This window comes from Schistocerca gregaria, chromosome 4, assembly GCF_023897955.1.
Source record: "Schistocerca gregaria isolate iqSchGreg1 chromosome 4, iqSchGreg1.2, whole genome shotgun sequence".
Taxonomy (NCBI): Eukaryota; Metazoa; Arthropoda; class Insecta; order Orthoptera; family Acrididae; genus Schistocerca; species Schistocerca gregaria.
Window position 1 is genome coordinate 656,429,962 of NC_064923.1, and position 18,947 is coordinate 656,448,908.

The following is an 18,947-nucleotide window of genomic DNA, read 5'->3' on the forward strand; positions in this document are numbered from 1 at the left end:
CAATGAGGAAGCTTTTGACGCGAAATGTATAGTACTCTTATGACAACAGCCCCCTATTACCCAGGTATGATTGAAATAGTTCAGGTATACATGTTTCTTTCAGAAGTGATGATTTTAAATAAGTATCTGCCAGTACTGACATTACTATGCAGTGTCCAACAGAAACTACTGTACAATGCTGAAACATCAAGAAGTTGCCTGTCTACCGGCGCTTTCCTGTTTGGTGAGTCTTGAAACTTTGTTTTTAAAGTATTATAGTCAAACGCACAAAAAGTGAAATACAAGAAATTTGAATAATATACGATTTTAAGCAGAATTTTTCACACATTGGAATTTCTGTTCATGAATAAGGCTCTTCTAGCAATATGACTGGACTTCAGCTGCTAAGCAATTAAACAGTCACAGAATTATGAATATACATCATGCAGTCAGGTTTCATTTACCAAAAGTGAAGACAGAATTTAAACCACAATAAATAACACACATCTAGTGTGGATATATTAACAATGTTAACCGAGTTATCCAGCAGGAATCAAGAATTTTGGCTACATCTATCAAGATACAAACAACTGAAGCACCCACAACGAGCAGCCCTATGTGTCATTAAGAACACAAAAGGTCAGTAGCTGTCCACGAGGTGTTGCAGTTTGACTAAGTGCAACCAGGCAGCACGCAGTACCAACAGTAGCAGATGACGCCTAATAGCAAGCAGCGTTGCAGCTGTCCACAACAAGTTGCAAAACGCAGTAACTCAGTGAGTTCAGATTCTTTCCCTCATATAACAAAATGAGCCACAACAAATCTCTTTCAGTTTAATTAGATGACTCACTACATGAAGATAACACACAAATAAAAGAATATATGAAACCAAAACTGACATACATTGTAAATAATGTAACTGTAGGAGTTTTTTGAGTTCTGGTAGTGACATAGAGCAGTAGATTGCTACTTCTTACAGCAAAGTAATTTGTTGGATTCTTTTCTGCAGTTACCAGCTACAGGAATGACTATAACAGGCTTAAAAAGGGGAACCGGCATGACAGACAAATCAGTACATGCAGAATTGTTTGTTAAATTCACATTAAGCACATACACATTTCAGTAAGCAATGTTTATAGCAGAAGGTTTAAATGTACCTATGATTTTAGCATTGATTGATTTTCAGACAGAAATGTGTCATTAAACTTCCAAAATGGGACAGTGACATTCACATATGGACAACAAGAGGACTTAGCTGTCATACATTATGAGCGAAACATTACAGCCAGATTAGGACTCACTTTAATGACAGACACTACACTAGAACAGGATGATGGGCACTGTGCAGACACTGAACAAGTGAATTAAACATATATTTGGTAACATGAACAAACCAATGAATCTAAGTACTGATGGACAGAAGGATACAATTTCTTCATTTTGTAGGCAAATAAAAGTATTTTCAACATCCCCAGGCATTATTAAATATTTTGTTTGTAGGTTAAAGACTAAAACACACAATCCATTTGACATCAGACCCTACTCCAGACTAATATCGATAAAGTTATTAGTACAAAAAGAAACTGAAAGAATGTTAGAATCAAACATTATAGAAATGTCTAATGCCTGTTACAATAATCCATTATTTGTTGTTAAAATGTACAGTATTGGATGCACAAACTGTAAAGAGAATAACAGAGCCAGAAAGGGACAGGAACTGCTAGTGAAGTGTGAAGGAGCAAAATATATCAGCACCATGGACTGATGATGGAGGTTACTGGTTGAGTGCCTTACACAAAGATTCATGGAAGTATACCTGTCTGAAGAAGAGTCATATCAACTCCAAGTACCACCATTTGGTCTAAACACATGTCTCCATTCTCACAAGAGCTCTGGGTAAAGCAAGAGGCAATGAATTACAAAGTAAAGTGTCTTGCTATATGTCGATGATATAGTGGTTATGTCCACAACATGGGAAGAACACCTGTAAACACATGATGATTTTTTTGTGAGATTAGGTTCCCAAGGTATCACTATTAAATTGTCAAAATTGCAATTTGGGAGAAATGAGGTTGAGTTCTTGGGACACACTGTAAATGCTCTGGGAATTAAGCTTGATCCATAAAGATTGGATGCGATCACACTGCACCCAGAATCAACTAATAAAAAACAAGTCAAATCTTTTTTGGGATGGTGGGCTTCTACAGAAAATGCCTTGTCAGTTCAGGGATTATGCAGCAAATTTAATGAGATTATTAAAAGAAAATACAGCAGGGCATTGGTATATAAACTGCTATGAAGTATTTTCAAAAATAAAACAAGCATTGGCAGCATGCCAAGTGCTGGTTCACCTGAATTTCGCTTTTCCTTTTCATATCCAGGTGGAGGCATTGGATTACATGTTGGGCTGTCTCGTATTCCAGGAGTATGTGACTGATCACACATTAGAGAGAAAAGCAACAGCTTCCACCAGCAGAATGCTCACACAAAATGAATGAAATTATAGCATTATGAAAAAGGAAACATTATCAGTAGTGTAGTCATTCAAGAAGCAAGACATGAGACAGTACTACATACAGATCACAGAACATCGACATTTCTATTAAAGAGCAAACATTTACAAAGTAGGCAAACATGCTGGGCTCTCCCTCCACAGGAACTCCACTCCATTATTAAATTTGTGTAGGGAGAAGATAATACAGGGTGTCCCAAAAAGAATGACCAGATTTTAACTTGTAATAACATTGAGACAAATGTCACTAGGTAACTGAAACAGTGCTAGATGTAATTGGCATAGTTCAGAGTTTCAGAAAAAATCCACTAGATGTCGCTATGAGTGCTGACCTGGAGCATGCAGTCAGTCTCGCGCAATACGGCGTCCGTGCAATGGAAGGCATATTGTGTAGTTGAATGTAGTCGTACTCAATCAGTGACCACAGTTCAGAGGGTGTTTCATATTTAATTTTGTGCAAAACGTTCCTCCCTTACCTCATGATACTGATGAACTAAAAACCAGAATATCAGCTGCTGTAGCTTCAGTGACAGAAGACACCTTGCACTCAGATTGGGATGAATTCAGCTACCGGCTAGATGTCGTCCATGAAGCCAATGGAGGACATATTGAACATTTACGATGGCTTTTTATAAACTTCTGTCTTTTCTGAGTAATTTAGTATGCTATTTGTTAGTGTTAAGCCCTTCTTCCTAATAAATAATTCTATTTCAAATCGGGTCATTCTTTTTGGGACACACTGTATAGTGCTCGATTCACTGTCTTGACTACCTGCAGATCTTCATTTGAAGCAAAATGCAAAGGAATCGGGGCAAATTTACTGTTTATTTTCTGAAGGTAAATACATATGAGCAAGACAAAGATTTTTTGTAGAAACTTAAAAAGGAAACAAAACAAAGACAGTCACTTACTTTTACAAATTGCTGTCTTGCACAAAAGTCATACTGATGTTACTGACAATTGGAATATTGATTCACAGCTAGATGGTTACTATGCATCCCACAAAACAGCATTAATTTAATAACTTAGTATGTACATAGACGATATGCCCATTGTAGCCCAAAAAAGTGTATCATGCACATGAACAAATTTTACTACATTAAGAATATGAATTGTGTAGTTAGAAAAATCTGGAGATCTTGTGAAATGTATCACAAAGTTAAGGTACATTGCGCACTATATTGTACCCCATCATTCCATTTAATTTGTGGGATTTATTGGCCATGGACTTCAAAGGTGCTCTGCCTAGGGGCTGGGGAGGAACTTTGTATATATCTGTGGTAATGGAATGCTTGTCCAAACATGTAAAATTATATTCTGTAAGGCACATAACATCTCATAATGTTACAGTGAAATTAAGAGATCATTTTAAAAATGTGGATAAACCTAAAAATTTGCTGTTGGGTAATGGAACACAGTTAAGAGCAAACACTTTAAAGAAGTTTTGGCAAGGGAAGGCATGAACCATACATTAATTTCTAAATTTCACCTTCCAAGTAAACTGCTGCACTAATGATTTACCTGGTTCATTTGGCAATGCTAGACATTAATAAAACTATTTATGGTTAAACATGATTTTGCATATGTTACATACAGACTTTTGATTAATCTAAAAAGAAAAAAGAAAGAGGCATTTGTCGGAATGCAATTTATAAAGCATAATCCGATTAACCAAAGTTATTTTTACATTGGAATATTATAGATGGAAACTATTTAGTATTCATTTATAAGGGGGCAGCAGGTGTAAGGGTTCAAGATTTCCAAGATGATTTGCAGCCATATTTTTTTGGAAATAAATCATTTCGTGGATTGAGGGTGAAATCTCATACCAATTTTGAGCATACATGAACAAGCTTTATTAGCAGAAGAGTGTTTATCAAGGAGCAAGTCTTGTTTAGTACATTTTTATTATTTTTGTCCGAGGTATTTCACTTGAACTCCATGCCATCCCAAGAACATTAGAGCTGTACTTAGCATCATGACGTGCAAAGTAATTCGATCTGGCAAAGAATATTCTACATAAACCATGGTGCCAAGGAATACCAACAACCAGCATATTATTATAATAATGTAAATACTGATGTGCTGAAACTCTTGTTTTTGCTTCTGAAGATTGGGGTTTGTTAAAAAGAATGTACCTGGTTGATTAATCTCAGACCACATTTTGTAATTTAAAGGCATAATAAAAGGCTTCCTATAAATAGACATTGACAAGTCCGGGTTTTGGTAGGAATTTAATTTTTCTGCAGAAATAAGAAGAATTATCATTTTGGGGTTCAGAGACTTCTCAGAGGTGAAGAGGTAATTTACAAATTAACTGAACACTCGCAAGATCTTCCTACTTACTGTAGCTGCCCTTTGTACTTTGGTAGACTCACTGTCATAGATACAAGTTTCAATATAGACACCCTCAAAGAGGTCACTTCTATTTGTTGTAATTAGATTGAATACATTTCCATCATCAGTGGCCTTCTTAACCACTTCATCTAATGAGTTTCCAGAGAAAACAGTATTATTTTGCAAGATGTGTTGCTACAACCACCACTTAGAAAACTAACTATCCCAATCAAATGGTTAGATGATTAAAGTCTCCTCATATAAGGAAGTATGCTCAGGAAACATCTGTATAAGCAAATTCCAATGTTCCTACTAACATCTGGGAGTGAGTTTGGTGGTCAACAGAAATAACAAATTTGTGCCACCCTTGATACTATATTTTGTTCAAAGTGGTATGCAACTATAACTTTTATCTCAGCAGATTTTGATTTCTTGTCTAGTGCAATAAGCACACTATCAACATTTCCATTAGCCTACCCTTTTAATATACTTAGATTTACCCAAAACTCTCTGTTGTCAGTTTTGGGTTTTAGTCAGCTCTATGTACTGAGTATTAACATATGATCTCCACAGCTCTTTAAGGCCACTTCAAACTATAAGACTTTGTTGTAAATGCTTTGGCTGTTGATCACCAGAATTTTAATCATTTCATTTGTGAGGGCAATTTCTTTGGGTCTTCCACTAATACTTTGGTGTTTCCTACATTTATCATTACCTGGAATTGATGGGGGTTATCTAAGTTTAAAAAAACCTTGTGCACACTCCATACACAGTCAGACACCCAGTTAGCAGCTCCCGATGTGTTGTGTCCTGCTGATCCACTTAGCGGGATCTTAAAATTCTCACTCCAAAGGTATACATCCAGGAAGTAATAGCCTAGCTTGTCACAGACTCTTTGAAGTCCCTGGTTCAAACCTTCTGCTCGGCTCAGAACCAGAGGACTGTGGTCTCTGGAATGGACCAAGTATGAAGCATGACCTCAAGAGACCTGATGACAACAATTACTTGTTCCAATGTGCACCACAACCTGCAACTGATTGCACCTTTTTTCATCAGTGGCTGCTCGAACAACCGTTTCAACATGTTGAATCAGGTCTTTATGTATACACACAGAGTGTATAAGGTGAAACTTTCCATACTTTTCTGCCATTCCTCTAAGGCAGGGCTTCCCAACCTTTTCAGCTGGCGGACACTTTCTTCAGTTGAAAATTCATAGCGTACCCCTAGTCAGTCACGAGCACAGTAACTTCAAATTTCAGAGCGAAACCCATGGGAACTGAAAGCTTCTTAATGCAGGTGCCATGTTCCCATCGACCCCCCCCCCCCCCCCCCAAGTATCAATAGTATCTGGTTTTGAGATGAATGAAAACAATTTGAAATTAACAATCCAATTTGAATTCCCACTGTATCCAGACACTTATTAGTGGATTTACTCCCTTTGTTCAACACATTATAGCCTGATTACAATTACTTGATAATTGACATTTCACACATTGGAGCTGTCTTCCTCCAAGAGCAATCAACGTCACATCCAAACTGTTCGTTGTTGACAAGCTGTCGCTTATGGTCTGTTCACTTCCACTATTTAGTTAGGAGCATGCATATTTCCTAACAGTCGTGTGTGTGCGTGTGGTTTTATGTGAAATCCGAAGAAAAATGTTCAAATGTATGTAAAGTCTTCCTTTGGTCGTCCTCCTTCCTCATTCATTTCAACTGGAAACTTCCCTTGTTGTGAAGGCGATGGAGAAACTGCAGCCTTCTTCAATGATCCCGACTTCAGCCACCGATCCATGATAGAAGTAATAAACTGGTCAAAAATCGACTTATGAAACAGGTAGTGCACTGACAAGGCAAGTTTAACATATTAGTGATGCCTGGGGCCACATACGTGCCAGCGAGCGCTGTGATTGGTCGACAAAGCTTGCTCCGCGCATGCGTAAAAGGTTTCAGCGCATCTAGCGCTGTGATCCAGAGCACAAACGACCCGCGTATTGTTGCTAAACAGTTGATCAGAGAAGCCGCATTCTCCGCCACTAAACTGTGTATATGTTTTCACTTAGGAACTGCAAAGGCTGCTTGGGGACATTACCTGAAGTAAAAGTACACGTTTTTCACAAATGAAAAAAATAGTGATTTATTTGATTTTCACATTTTTATTCAATAATTTTACTCATTATTTTACACGATTTGGTGAAAGGTGGCTGCGGACCCCCTAGAAAGAGCCGGCGGACCCCTAAGGGGTCTGCGGACCACAGGTTGGGAAGCCCTCCTCTAAGGGGTACCATCATTTGCCATATGTTTGAAAAGCCAATGATTAACAGACCTCTATCCTTTCGTACTTGCTTCTCATTGACATACAGGGTAGCACATAGCAGACTTGCCAATGTGTGAAATGTGTTTCAACTGCCTACTTTCAGATTCTGTGTAAGACAACACCTCTGATTGGTAGGTTAGGGGGGATAGGTATAATAACCGAGTTCTCACTGGATGATGTCTCTTTACCTGCCATTAACATGCCACTCACAGTCAATTTATTTGCAAAGAGAATATTTTTAGTCACAGGTGACTTAGAAATAAAAAAAATAAGAAACGTTCTCATTTCTTTATTCCATAATGTCATATCAAATCTATTCATAATGAAATTTGTTGTAGGGGGTATATACTTTTTCCTACCAACATCACATTTTACCTAATTAATACCAGTAAAAAACTAATCAGTACAAAGTCTTAAAAGCATTTACTTTGATTGCAAGACTGTTTCCACTACCAAGGAACGCCTAATTCCAGTACTTGTTGGAAATAATCGTTATTTTTAATTACTAATGAAGTACAGTTTAAGGGAAACATCTGTCAGGAAATTGCAGGTACTAAAATATTGAAAGCAAAATTAAGTAATATAACTGATAGTTTAAAGTATAAAAAATACAGTAGATTATCAAATACATAAAGTTATGTAAAATATCTTAATACTGATATTTTATTCATTAAAGTGGATCCAGAATGGCATTGTGGACACCTAAGAGTTTGGGTACAAGGTTCGTTCCCTCACAAAAACACAACAGATACTTCAAACCGGCGGCACCCTGCTCAAAATAGAAAGCAAGTATGCTGATACATTATTTGTACCCTGTGCAACATTACACCGTTATAGTGAGACTAGAAGCAGGCTCTTCTCGACAAGGGGGAAAGTCACAAGTTAAATGACAGTTCTCTACACAGAGGTGAGTTAGAGCTAACTCATTTTGTAAGAGATAGGCCACAGTCAGATAGTTGCTATCAGAACTTATTCTCACTTACTTCCAGTCATTCTTTCCCAGCTATCCATTACTGAACTTCTCTATTAAGACCCATTCCACTACCATCACACTCAACATTTCATGGCAACTTCAGATCTATTGCAAATTTCTAACTATCATTTGTGATTTGATCTTTAAAGTGAGTAGTTTTCATTTACAGTTATTTGCTCAAAAATTAAAGAAGAAATAATTTTAAATAGAGTACATATCAATCTGAAATGTTTTAGACATTAAAATTACACATATCTAACAAATGCAAAATAACATGTACAGCTAACACTAGAACGCATAACAAAAAAACTTCTTATAATTGACGGTAACTCACCCGTCATTTTCCAGAGTAAAGATAATTCCCATTCCTCGCCTGCCATTGCGCTGCTGGCAGCTGTTGAGACAAGTAAATTTATAGCAAACAATGAAAGACTCCATTCCACTTTGTGGGGCCTCGACTGGAATACGAACACTAAAACGACCACTGGATGCATTTTTGAAGTAATCAGCACCATTTGCTGAAGCACAGCGTAGTACGTGTGCTGCTAGATTGACATCTAAAAAGGAAAACAAAAATTGTTTTGTCAGTAAATATTGGACAAAAATAAAAATACTGTCAAAAAATGATTAACTAAAATGAAAGTTTTCAGAGTAAAAGTAGATGCATTTTTTTCCAAACCCTCTTTAAATTGGTTCTCCAGTTGTATTAAAAGTGGGAGAGTAAAAGAAGAAAAGGTTTCGTAAGTGTCAAGTAAGTGGTTCCGAGAAATTAAATTGTTTTATATGACAAAATACACATTCAGAGCCTTAAATAGCCCTCTACTGTCATTGAAACATTAGAAAGTTACTATGTAAACAGCGGTCCATATTGATGTTTAGAAGAGATGCATTTTTGTAATAAGTTTTGTATTAATTTGTGAGTCAAAATATATTTGAAATTCCTGACTTATTCCACATCCTTGAAGAACATTTAAAAGTAGGGTCTGTGGAAGGACACTAGCATGTATTTTTTTAAAAAAATTCTTGCATGTTTCATATTTTTATGTTCTCCTCACTGTGGGCCTATGGCACTGTGGTCTTCAGTCCTGAGACTGGTTTGATGCAGCTTGAAATATGCTCACTATTTTTATTTACTTAAATTTGGCATATTTCGTGACAGTACCTTTTCCGTGAAATGTTTACAAGATGATATTTGTCTTGGCTTCAGTCGTCTAGTGGAAGTATGATTCCACAATGCAGTATCGTCGGCTGCAGAAATGACCTGGTTCAATGCGTTTGCCTCATTTTTGGTGCTTCAAATACCATTTCTTCGAATGTGGTTTCTTCTTAAAGTTTATATAAAAAAGTAGTAACGTAACTGATTTTTCCCTGTTCACTAGCAAATTATTATGATGGCGACCTGCACATTGTTCTACCGTCAACACACACCAAGAGTTCACTGCCGACTGACTACAGTCAAAGATTACTCCAGTGTCAAAGACATTTTACACAACACACAAGCTTCCACCTGTAATCAGTCTCTTTGATATTCCTCGTCACATCTACTAATAGTAATCAATATGCTGTCACTCTCAAAAATATAAGTAAATTAATATAAAACAAGGCAAATTACAATAAAAAAATTCTGACAAAAATATAAGAAAACATTTACAATTTGGTATCGACAAATCCGGTAGAAAACAACACATCTCCCAGATCCATTACAAGCTCTCCATGCTACTCTATCATGTGCAAACTTCTTCACCTCCCAGTACCTACTGCAGCCTACATCCTTCTGAATCTGCTTAGTGTAGTCATCTCTTGGTCTCCCTCTGCGATTTTTACCCTCCAATACTAAATTGGTGATCCCTCGATGTCTCAGAACATTCCTACCAACCGATCCCTTCTTCTAGTCAAGTTCTGCCACAAGCTCCTCTCCTCCCAAATTCTATTGAATACCTCATCATTAGTTATGTGATCTACCAATCTATCTTCAGCATTCTTCTGTAACACCACATTTCAAAAGCTTCTATTCTCTTCTTGTCTAAACTATTTATCGTCCACGTTTCACTTCCACACATGGCTACACTCCGTACAAATACTTTCAGAAACGACTTCCTGACTATACTCGATGTTAACAAATTCTTCTTCTTCAGAAGTGCTTTCCTTGCCATTGCCATTCTACATTTTATATCCTCTCTACTTTGACCAACATGTTATTTTGCTCCCCAAGTAGCAAAACTCCTTTACTACTTTAAGTGTCTCATTTCCCAATCTAATTCCCTCAGCATCACCCGACTTAATTCGACTACATTCCGTATTCACATACCCACAAAAACACAAAAGGAAAGGAAAAGAAGGGGGGCAAAGATAAATGGAGTTTTACTTGAGTACGACAATAGTCTGGAAAAAATGTAAATGGGACAACAAAGGAGGTCAATCATGATCTCTAAATTTTTGGCTTGGGCAGCTTTATTGCAGCATACATTCATCCCACCTCCCCCTCTTATTTCTATCATTTTCATTTTCTTTATCAGTTGATTTTTAATTCTGTTTTCCTCCTCCTCTTAATAACAATTTTTCACACATAAAATGTATTAACATAGTGTCACAGATAGAATACCTGTTCTTTCTAAACAGTCACCTGAAATACAGCCATTTGGATATATCTGGAGTGGCAGAGCACAGCCTGTTAAATAAGTACAAGATTTTGTTTGAACAAATGCTTCAAACTATCAGGACTCTGTGACCAGAGAAGCTGTTGAAATTAGACCTTTTGAAACAATGCATGGAAGCCTGCACTTGACGAGGAAAAAACATAGAGGAATACTTCTAACACTTCACCACCTGATGCATTGGATGGCACTGCAAGCAATGCTAGATAGAGATCATAGGCTAAATCTGTGGATGTAGAGAGTGCTACTTCTGTGTGGCATCACGATGTAGTCCAGCCAATTGGATGCCGTTCTACGGGTATAAAAGAGGGAACCTTACTAGTTCATGGCAGTAAGTTTTAGTCCCTGATGAAGATGATGGTGGATATCATGGATAGCTTGGAATTTTATCTGAATCTGACATGGAAGTGAACTGAACAAATGTTTATGCAAGGACTCCATCACGAAAAACTTCATAGACATACAAGTCAGTTCTTTGTTTATAGAATGTTGATTTAAAAAACACCAAAGATACAAATAATTAATAAAATACTAAAAAACAGTGATTGTATTAATAAATAACACATTACAGGAAAAAGTTCTCAAATACTGAACGAAACCTCTGTAGAGAAAAGAAAGATTGTTCCACAAGAAAACCTTTCAACTTGGATTTGAATATTTGGGGTTTATTACTTGATTTTTTTTTTTAAGTTCTGCTGGAAACCTGTGGAAAATGAAATCTGCTGAATAGTTCATACCTTTCTTTGCAACATTTAAGCAAGTGTTATCCAAGTAAATAAGTTATACACAACTGCAACCAGTCACTTTTTTCAATAATGATGCTTTATTACATGAACCGGTTTTCGAACCCTTTCAGGTTCATCTTCAGTTGATTTCAGTAGGATCTGGGAAACTACATCATTACTTGTAGTAGCATAATGCTGGGTACTGGTTTGCAACACTATAGGCGGCTTTTTTCCTATCTGTCTGCCTCCATTTTCATGTCCAGAACACTTTCACACGAACTATATTAGTTTACACTATGACAGTGACACTTTACCAGCATCCAGCATGCACTTTACAACTGTTGCTTGTAACAAAGACCTTGACAGAGAGATATGGCATGAGCCTACTTTGTACAGAGATGTAATTTGTTGTTCTTTACATGTGTTAAAGTCGATATAGGGGCAAGGTTATTTTTATCAGAATGGTGATAAAATGAGAGCACTAGATAAAAAATAATAAATTACTACAAGAGCAAATTTCAGGTGATCTGATATGTTATTTCTACTTGTATGTTACAGGCAGTTTTTATTTATTATTTTTATTTTTTTTATAGCAATTATTATGTTTGGCATTAACATGAATCCCAAGGAATCAATAGTACAGGGTTATTGTATCTGCAGTGAGGTGCAGCTGTCTGTATGACTAGGAACTGTATATTTAAATTAATAACAAATCTTCAGATGAACTGTTGGCTTCTTTCTGTTGTTACGTTAACATGATCTGGAGTATTATCAAGAGCAGATTCTGTTTATTTTAGCTAAATGTATATGTATAAGAGTTATAGTGATTATAATGGATTAAAGCTGTTTGTATGGCTGTACATTTAATATTTTAAAAATCATTAACAAAAATTCTTTATCTGTTGACTTATTTTTATTCTAACATTAGATTGATCTGGGATATTGGTAAAGGCAGCTTCTGTTTGTTCCAGCTAGAATTAATATGTATAAAGTACTGATTTATGTTAGCAATGGAGGGCTTTAACATTTAGAAATATGGCACATGTCTTATTCTGTGGTAGTATGTTACTTTGACACCGGTGTGGTTAAAATTTAAGGAGAGGGTGGGGGTGGGATTTTGGAAGGGGGGGATGGTTGGGGGGCCAGTGTAGGGTTCGTTGGGTGGTTACTTGATTTGAACTAGTAGATGTTGAAAGTTCTGAAGGAGAAATTTGTTTCTCAGTTCAGTTTGATCATTGAGTAGGTAGTCAGGTGCTGTATTTGTGTAGATAAATATTTCAGTTTCTTCCAGAAGGTCAAGTATTGTGCCTCTGTTGGCAAAATGTAGTATTCGAAGATTCTGTTCTATGTTGTTTGCAGAATGATTGTGTTGGGTAAGATGTGAGGCAAAGCTGGACTTGTTCAGGTTGTTAAGACAGAGTGCATCCATGTGTTCTTTAAATCTTGTTGTGAAGCTTCTACCAGCTTGTCCAATGTAGAAGCTTGGACATGAGTTGCAAGTGAGCTTGTACACACCTGACTTTTGATATTGTTGTATAGTGGTTTTGGTGCTGTGTATTATTTTATTTTGTACTTTGTTGTTGTTGATACCACGCCAGGTAATTAGAACACCATGCGAATTTCAGCAATGTAAACTTAAACTAATGAAAACAATCCTTGCAATAAGATTTAACAATAAATGTCTCTCAGAAAATGTGACTCCAAATTATATCAGAATAAAAATAATGAGTCAAAGTATGTAAGCCAAGATAGCAAAAGCACGATGTGAAATTATTTGGTTAAAAACTGAAATCAGGTCTCTTTACAAAAAGAAAGATCTGCTCAATTCAAAGTTGTATAATATGCACTTACAGCTTAACCATTAACTTGTTGCTCATGTCTTCATGGTCTTCCTAGACTATGTCAATACATATGTAAACAAAGAACGTATTATCATCTCACATAGACACAAGAAAAAGATAAATGCTCTAATTTCAAAGAATGCAGTGAGGTCCCCCAGTATCTCTTCTGAAACGGAACATACGTTTTTTGATAAAGTGATAAATACTACATAAATATGCTTCAGTAGTACTGAATTAAAGCTGTTAAACAAAGGCCTTAAGCACAACATTACCCCCTCACTAAATAAAAGCAACATTAAAGATCTCATAGTTAACCCAAAAATTGCATGTACAGCAGCTAAACTAAAACACAATGAACAAAATGCTGTAGCTCATAAGGCAAACAACATCATTATGAGAAACATTCACCAGAACAAAATGTACAATAAGATGAATACCGAACATAAGACATTATGTGACATAAATAAGAAACTTTCAGTTGAAAATGTCCTCATTGTCAGAGCAGACAAAGGTAACACAGCTGTTGTCATGTATGAATCAGACTATATTAGCAAAACTTGTGAATTTTTCAGAAAGAATAATATAAAGGAAATAGCATATGACCCTACTCTCAAATTCTATGATAAAATTAAAAAGTTACTTAAAAACTGCAACTTCTTGTTGACACCATTAGAAGCAAAGCACTGTATAGTGCTGAACCCTTCAGCACCAAAACTGAGATCACAGCCTAAGATCCACAAACCGAATGTCCGATACATCCCATTGTGAACTCTATCAATAGCCCAAGCTATAAAATCACCAAAAAACTTAATGATATTATCCGCAAGGCATATGTATTTGAAAATAACTACTCTATTAAAAACAGTTATGAGATCATCAATAGTATAAAAGATATCCCCATCCCAGTCACAGCTAAATTTGCATCTCTTGACATAGTAAGCCTATATACGAACATACCTGTCCAGGAAACAATTAGTTTAATAAGAAATAACTTACTGAAACATGGGACAATGGGTAGAGCTGAAATCTATGAACTCATAGAGATCCAGGAACTCGTATTGTCACAACTACTTCGTGTTCAACAACAAGTTTTGCAGTCAGGAAGATGGACTGGCATTGGGTAGTAGTCTTGCAGGCTTGCTAGCAGACATATATATCAATAACCTTGAAAATAACTTTTTCAGGGCCCAAACCCAACTAAAAGATAAGCTGCTTTATTACAAACGCTATGTTGATGACATACTCATTCTGTTCAATGGAGCAACATAAGAAATAGATAATCTAGCCAAAGAACTTAATAAAATACACAATAAAAACCAATTCACAGTAGAACAAGAAACACCAGAAGGCATTAACTATCCCCATCTAACAATCGCAAATAAAAATCACAAGCATAAATTTCAAATTTTCAGAAAGCCAACAACCACCAATGTTACCATACACAAATCACCTTGCCATCCAGACCAACATAAAAAAGCATTCTTCAGAACAATGGTTAATCGCATGCTTAAAATCCCAATGGATACAAATGAAAGACAAAAAGAAACAGAAATTATTAAATCAATTGCCTCCACCAATGGGTACAACCCTGCAATAATAGATAAAATAATCCATACAGCAAAACTAAATCAACCAACTGCTGAACAACCACCCACAAACAAGAAAACCACATTTGTTAGCCTGCCTTTCCTAGGGAAGATTTCACACCAAACTCCCAACCTCTTCAAGGCATACAACATAAAAATAAGTTTCTTCACCAACAACAAAGTACAAAATAAAATCATACACAGCACCAAAACCACTATACAACAATATCAAAAGTCAGGTGTGTACAAGCTTACTTGCAACTCATGTCCAAGCTTCTACAATGGACAAACTGGTAGAAGCTTCACAACAAGATTTAAAGAACACATGGATGCACTCTGTCTTAACAACCTGAACAAGTCCAGCTTTGCCTCACATCTTACCCAACACAATCATTCTGCAAACAACATAGAACAGAATCTTCGAATACTACATTTTGCCAACAGAGGCACAATACTTGACCTTCTGGAAGAAACTGAAATATTTATCTACACAAATACAGCACCTGACTACCTACTCAATGATCAAACTGAACTGAGAAACAAATTTCTCCTTCAGAACTTTCAACATCTACTAGTTCAAATCAAGTAACCACCCAACGAACCCTACACTGGCCCCCCAACCATCCCCCCTTTCCAAAATCCCACCCCCACCCTCTCCTTAAATTTTAACCACACCGGTGTCAAAGTAACATACTACCACAGAATAAGACATGTGCCATATCTCTAAATGTTAAAGCCCTCCATTGCTAACATAAATCAGTACTTTATACATATTAATTCTAGCTGGAACAAACAGAAGCTGCCTTTACCAATATCCCAGATCAATCTAATGTTAGAATAAAAATAAGTCAACAGATAAAGAATTTTTGTTAATGATTTTTAAAATATTAAATGTACAGCCGTACAAACAGCTTTAATCCATTATAATCACTATAACTCTTATACATATACATTTAGCTAAAATAAACAGAATCTGCTCTTGATAATACTCCAGATCATGTTAACGTAACAACAGAAAGAAGCCAACAGTTCATCTGAAGATTTGTTATTAATTTAAATATACAGGTCCTAGTCATACAGACAGCTGCACCTCACTGCAGATACAATAACCCTGTACTATTGATTCCTTGGGATTCATGTTAATGCCAAACATAATAATTGCTATAAAAAAAATAAAAATAATAAATAAAAACTGCCTGTAACATACAAGTAGAAATAACATATCAGATCACCTGAAATTTGCTCTTGTAGTAATTTATTATTTTTTATCTAGTGCTCTCATTTTATCACCATTCTGATAAAAATAACCTTGCCCCTATATCGACTTTAACACATGTAAAGAACAACAAATTACATCTCTGTACAAAGTAGGCTCATGCCATATCTCTCTGTCAAGGTCTTTGTTACAAGCAACAGTTGTAAAGCGCATGCTGGATGCTGGTAAAGTGTCACTGTCAAAGTGTAAACTAATATAGTTCATGTGAAAGTGTTGTGGACATCAAAGTGGAGGCCGTCAGATACGAATAAAGCCGCCTATACTGTTGCAAACCAGTACCCAGCATTATGCTACTACCAGTAATGATGTAACTTCCCGGATCCTCCCGAAATCATCTGCAGATGAACCCGAAAGGGTTCGAAAACCGGTTCATGTAATAAAGCATTATTATTGAAAAATAGTGACTGGTTGCAGTTGTGTATAACTTATTTACATTTAATATACAGTCACGGTTCTAAAATATCCGTAATGGATAAGCATAATCTGTTATCCAAGTGTCTAATTTTTGTTTTCTGTTGGATGTTCCAATGTGCACCACAACCTGAATCACTATTCCAAGTTCTTCTGAACAAGACAACACCCTCAGTAACAAATCCCATGATGAAATATATGTACAAGGGCAACAGAGTTAAAATTCCAAGGTAGCTGAACAGCAGTTTACATGAGGTTCATGACCTGACAATGCATATAAGTCTGACCTCTGAATAGTGGCATGTGTGTGTGGAGATAATGGAAACTGACTAATAACTGCTGATTGAATAACATAGGCCAACGATATCACCAACCATATCTTCACATTTTATAGGTAAATTTATTAAATTAAGTGATTTTTTAAAAGAATTTAACAGATTTTTTATAGTTAAAATAATTTAAAAAGGAGGTGTAATGAATGTCGATGACATTGGTAGAACTGCTGAAAAACATTTGCTGGCCAAAAAAGTTTGATGCTATTTTTGTGTTAACAGATGGTGTTTTGTTTACTGTTAGCCTAATGTCGCTTTCCCGTTTCCTGTGCATGTGCTTAGTTCACTGTCTAATCATGGTTGTAAAAACTCCGCTGACAGTTTTTGTTATATTTGTGATTAAAAACGCTAAAGAAATATTACAGACTTTGTGAAAAAGGTTTATCTATCATACTTTGGATCTAAAATTTGTGATCAAGATAAATCTTGGGCGCCGCATAAGGTATGTCATGTGTGTGTTGCAGATCTGAGAAAATGATCCAAAAAGGAGAAAAAAGCCTCTAGATTTGTTATTCCTATGATATGGAGGGTGCCAAGAAATCATTCTGATGATTGCTACTTTTGCAGTGTTGATCTTACTGGTCATAATTCGTAAAAGAAGAAGGTAATAAGCTATCCTAATCTTCCATCTGCCATCCAAGCAATAGGGCACGGTGTAGATTTGCCAGGTCCTGTACCACCAGAGGATTTAAATTCTATTCCAACAGAAGTATTTTCTGATGTACAATCTGATTTAGATGAACCAGGTGATGATGAGTTCCACTATAATACAGAAAGTCTAGAGCCCAAATTGTTTACTCAGACTGCATGCATGCACACACGCACTTTCTTGCTGCTACTCTGTGTGTGTGTGTGTGTGTGTGTGTGTGTGTGTGTGTGTGTGTGTGTGTGTGTGTGTGTGTGTGTGTCAACCTACTAAATAAAGAGTTACAGCTTGAAATCCAGTGATAACCATTTTCTATTAAGTGTTTGTGTGTGCCATGTACCAATCCTCTACAGGTAAGTGGTTGCCATGCCCCTTATTTACGTATTTTCCCATCTAGAAATTTTCATTATTGTCATGAATCTATATAGTTCACACATATGCCATAAAATCTAGCACTACCACATGGCTAAAGACTACCAACATCAGGAGTTATCAATAGTGAATATTAATTAATAAAGGTTGAGCAAGTAGTGTTAACTGTCTGTTTGTTGTTTGAACAAGAAGAGAGCAGGATTCTAAGCAAAATTTAAGCAGGAACCTCTCTATCTATTTGTAAGGTCACCTGCTACTTTAATTTCAAATACTTCCTTAATATACTATTGCAATAGTTGAAAATGTATGCCAGAACCTGTGTGTTTCTATACTTCATAGGGTGATAGGTGCCCAGGCGATCCTCTGCACTAGCAGATTTGCTCAGTTGTCGTAAGTGCATGTGATGCCTACACTCAATACATTGGTCCTCCATAGTGCTGATGGTATGACCTATGGAACACATGTCGTAACTATAAGAGCTACGGTTGCCATCTGTCTTATACACAGCAAACTGAGATCATCCTTTACACAACCTAAAAGGGCCATAATCTTAAGATGGTGGTCAAAGAACACACTTCACACCATGTTTCCACAGAATACAAATGATCCTGTTGGAAACGCTATCTGCGTATGAGAAAAAGGCCACTGACTTTGGTAATACCCTTTATTTTCATCACTCACCTGGTTCCCAGTTGGTTGATAGCACAATGTACACCTGGTCTGTCTTTCACTATAACCACACTGGTGAAAGGCGACTTTGATGTGTGCTAACTCAGCTGAGAAACTCTCAGGCTTTGAGATGATGTGGTCTTATGAACCCTAAGCCTGGTGAAAACTATCACAGTCTTAAGAAACAAGTCAGTGAGCATTGACTTCCTACAAACAGCATGTCTGAATGTATCATCAACCTTCCTTCTAATGGACACAACGAAGGAAAGGCAGTTATTCTTCTCCACCTCCACTACGAAGGAGACACGTTCTAAAAAGTT

At 36.5% G+C, this 18,947-nt stretch overlaps 1 protein-coding gene across 7 annotated transcripts in view; it reads right to left on the minus strand.

Annotated features, from left to right (window-relative positions):
• LOC126365791 (cellular tumor antigen p53-like) overlaps positions 1 to 18,947 on the minus strand; it is a 142,576-nt gene that overhangs the window by 17,751 nt on the left and 105,878 nt on the right. For all 7 annotated transcript variants that reach the window (XM_050008373.1, XM_050008371.1, XM_050008369.1 and 4 more), the window contains exon 6: positions 8,450 to 8,672. In XM_050008373.1, coding sequence (XP_049864330.1) covers positions 8,450 to 8,672 — 223 coding nt within the window. The remainder of the gene's footprint in view (positions 1 to 8,449; positions 8,673 to 18,947) is intronic.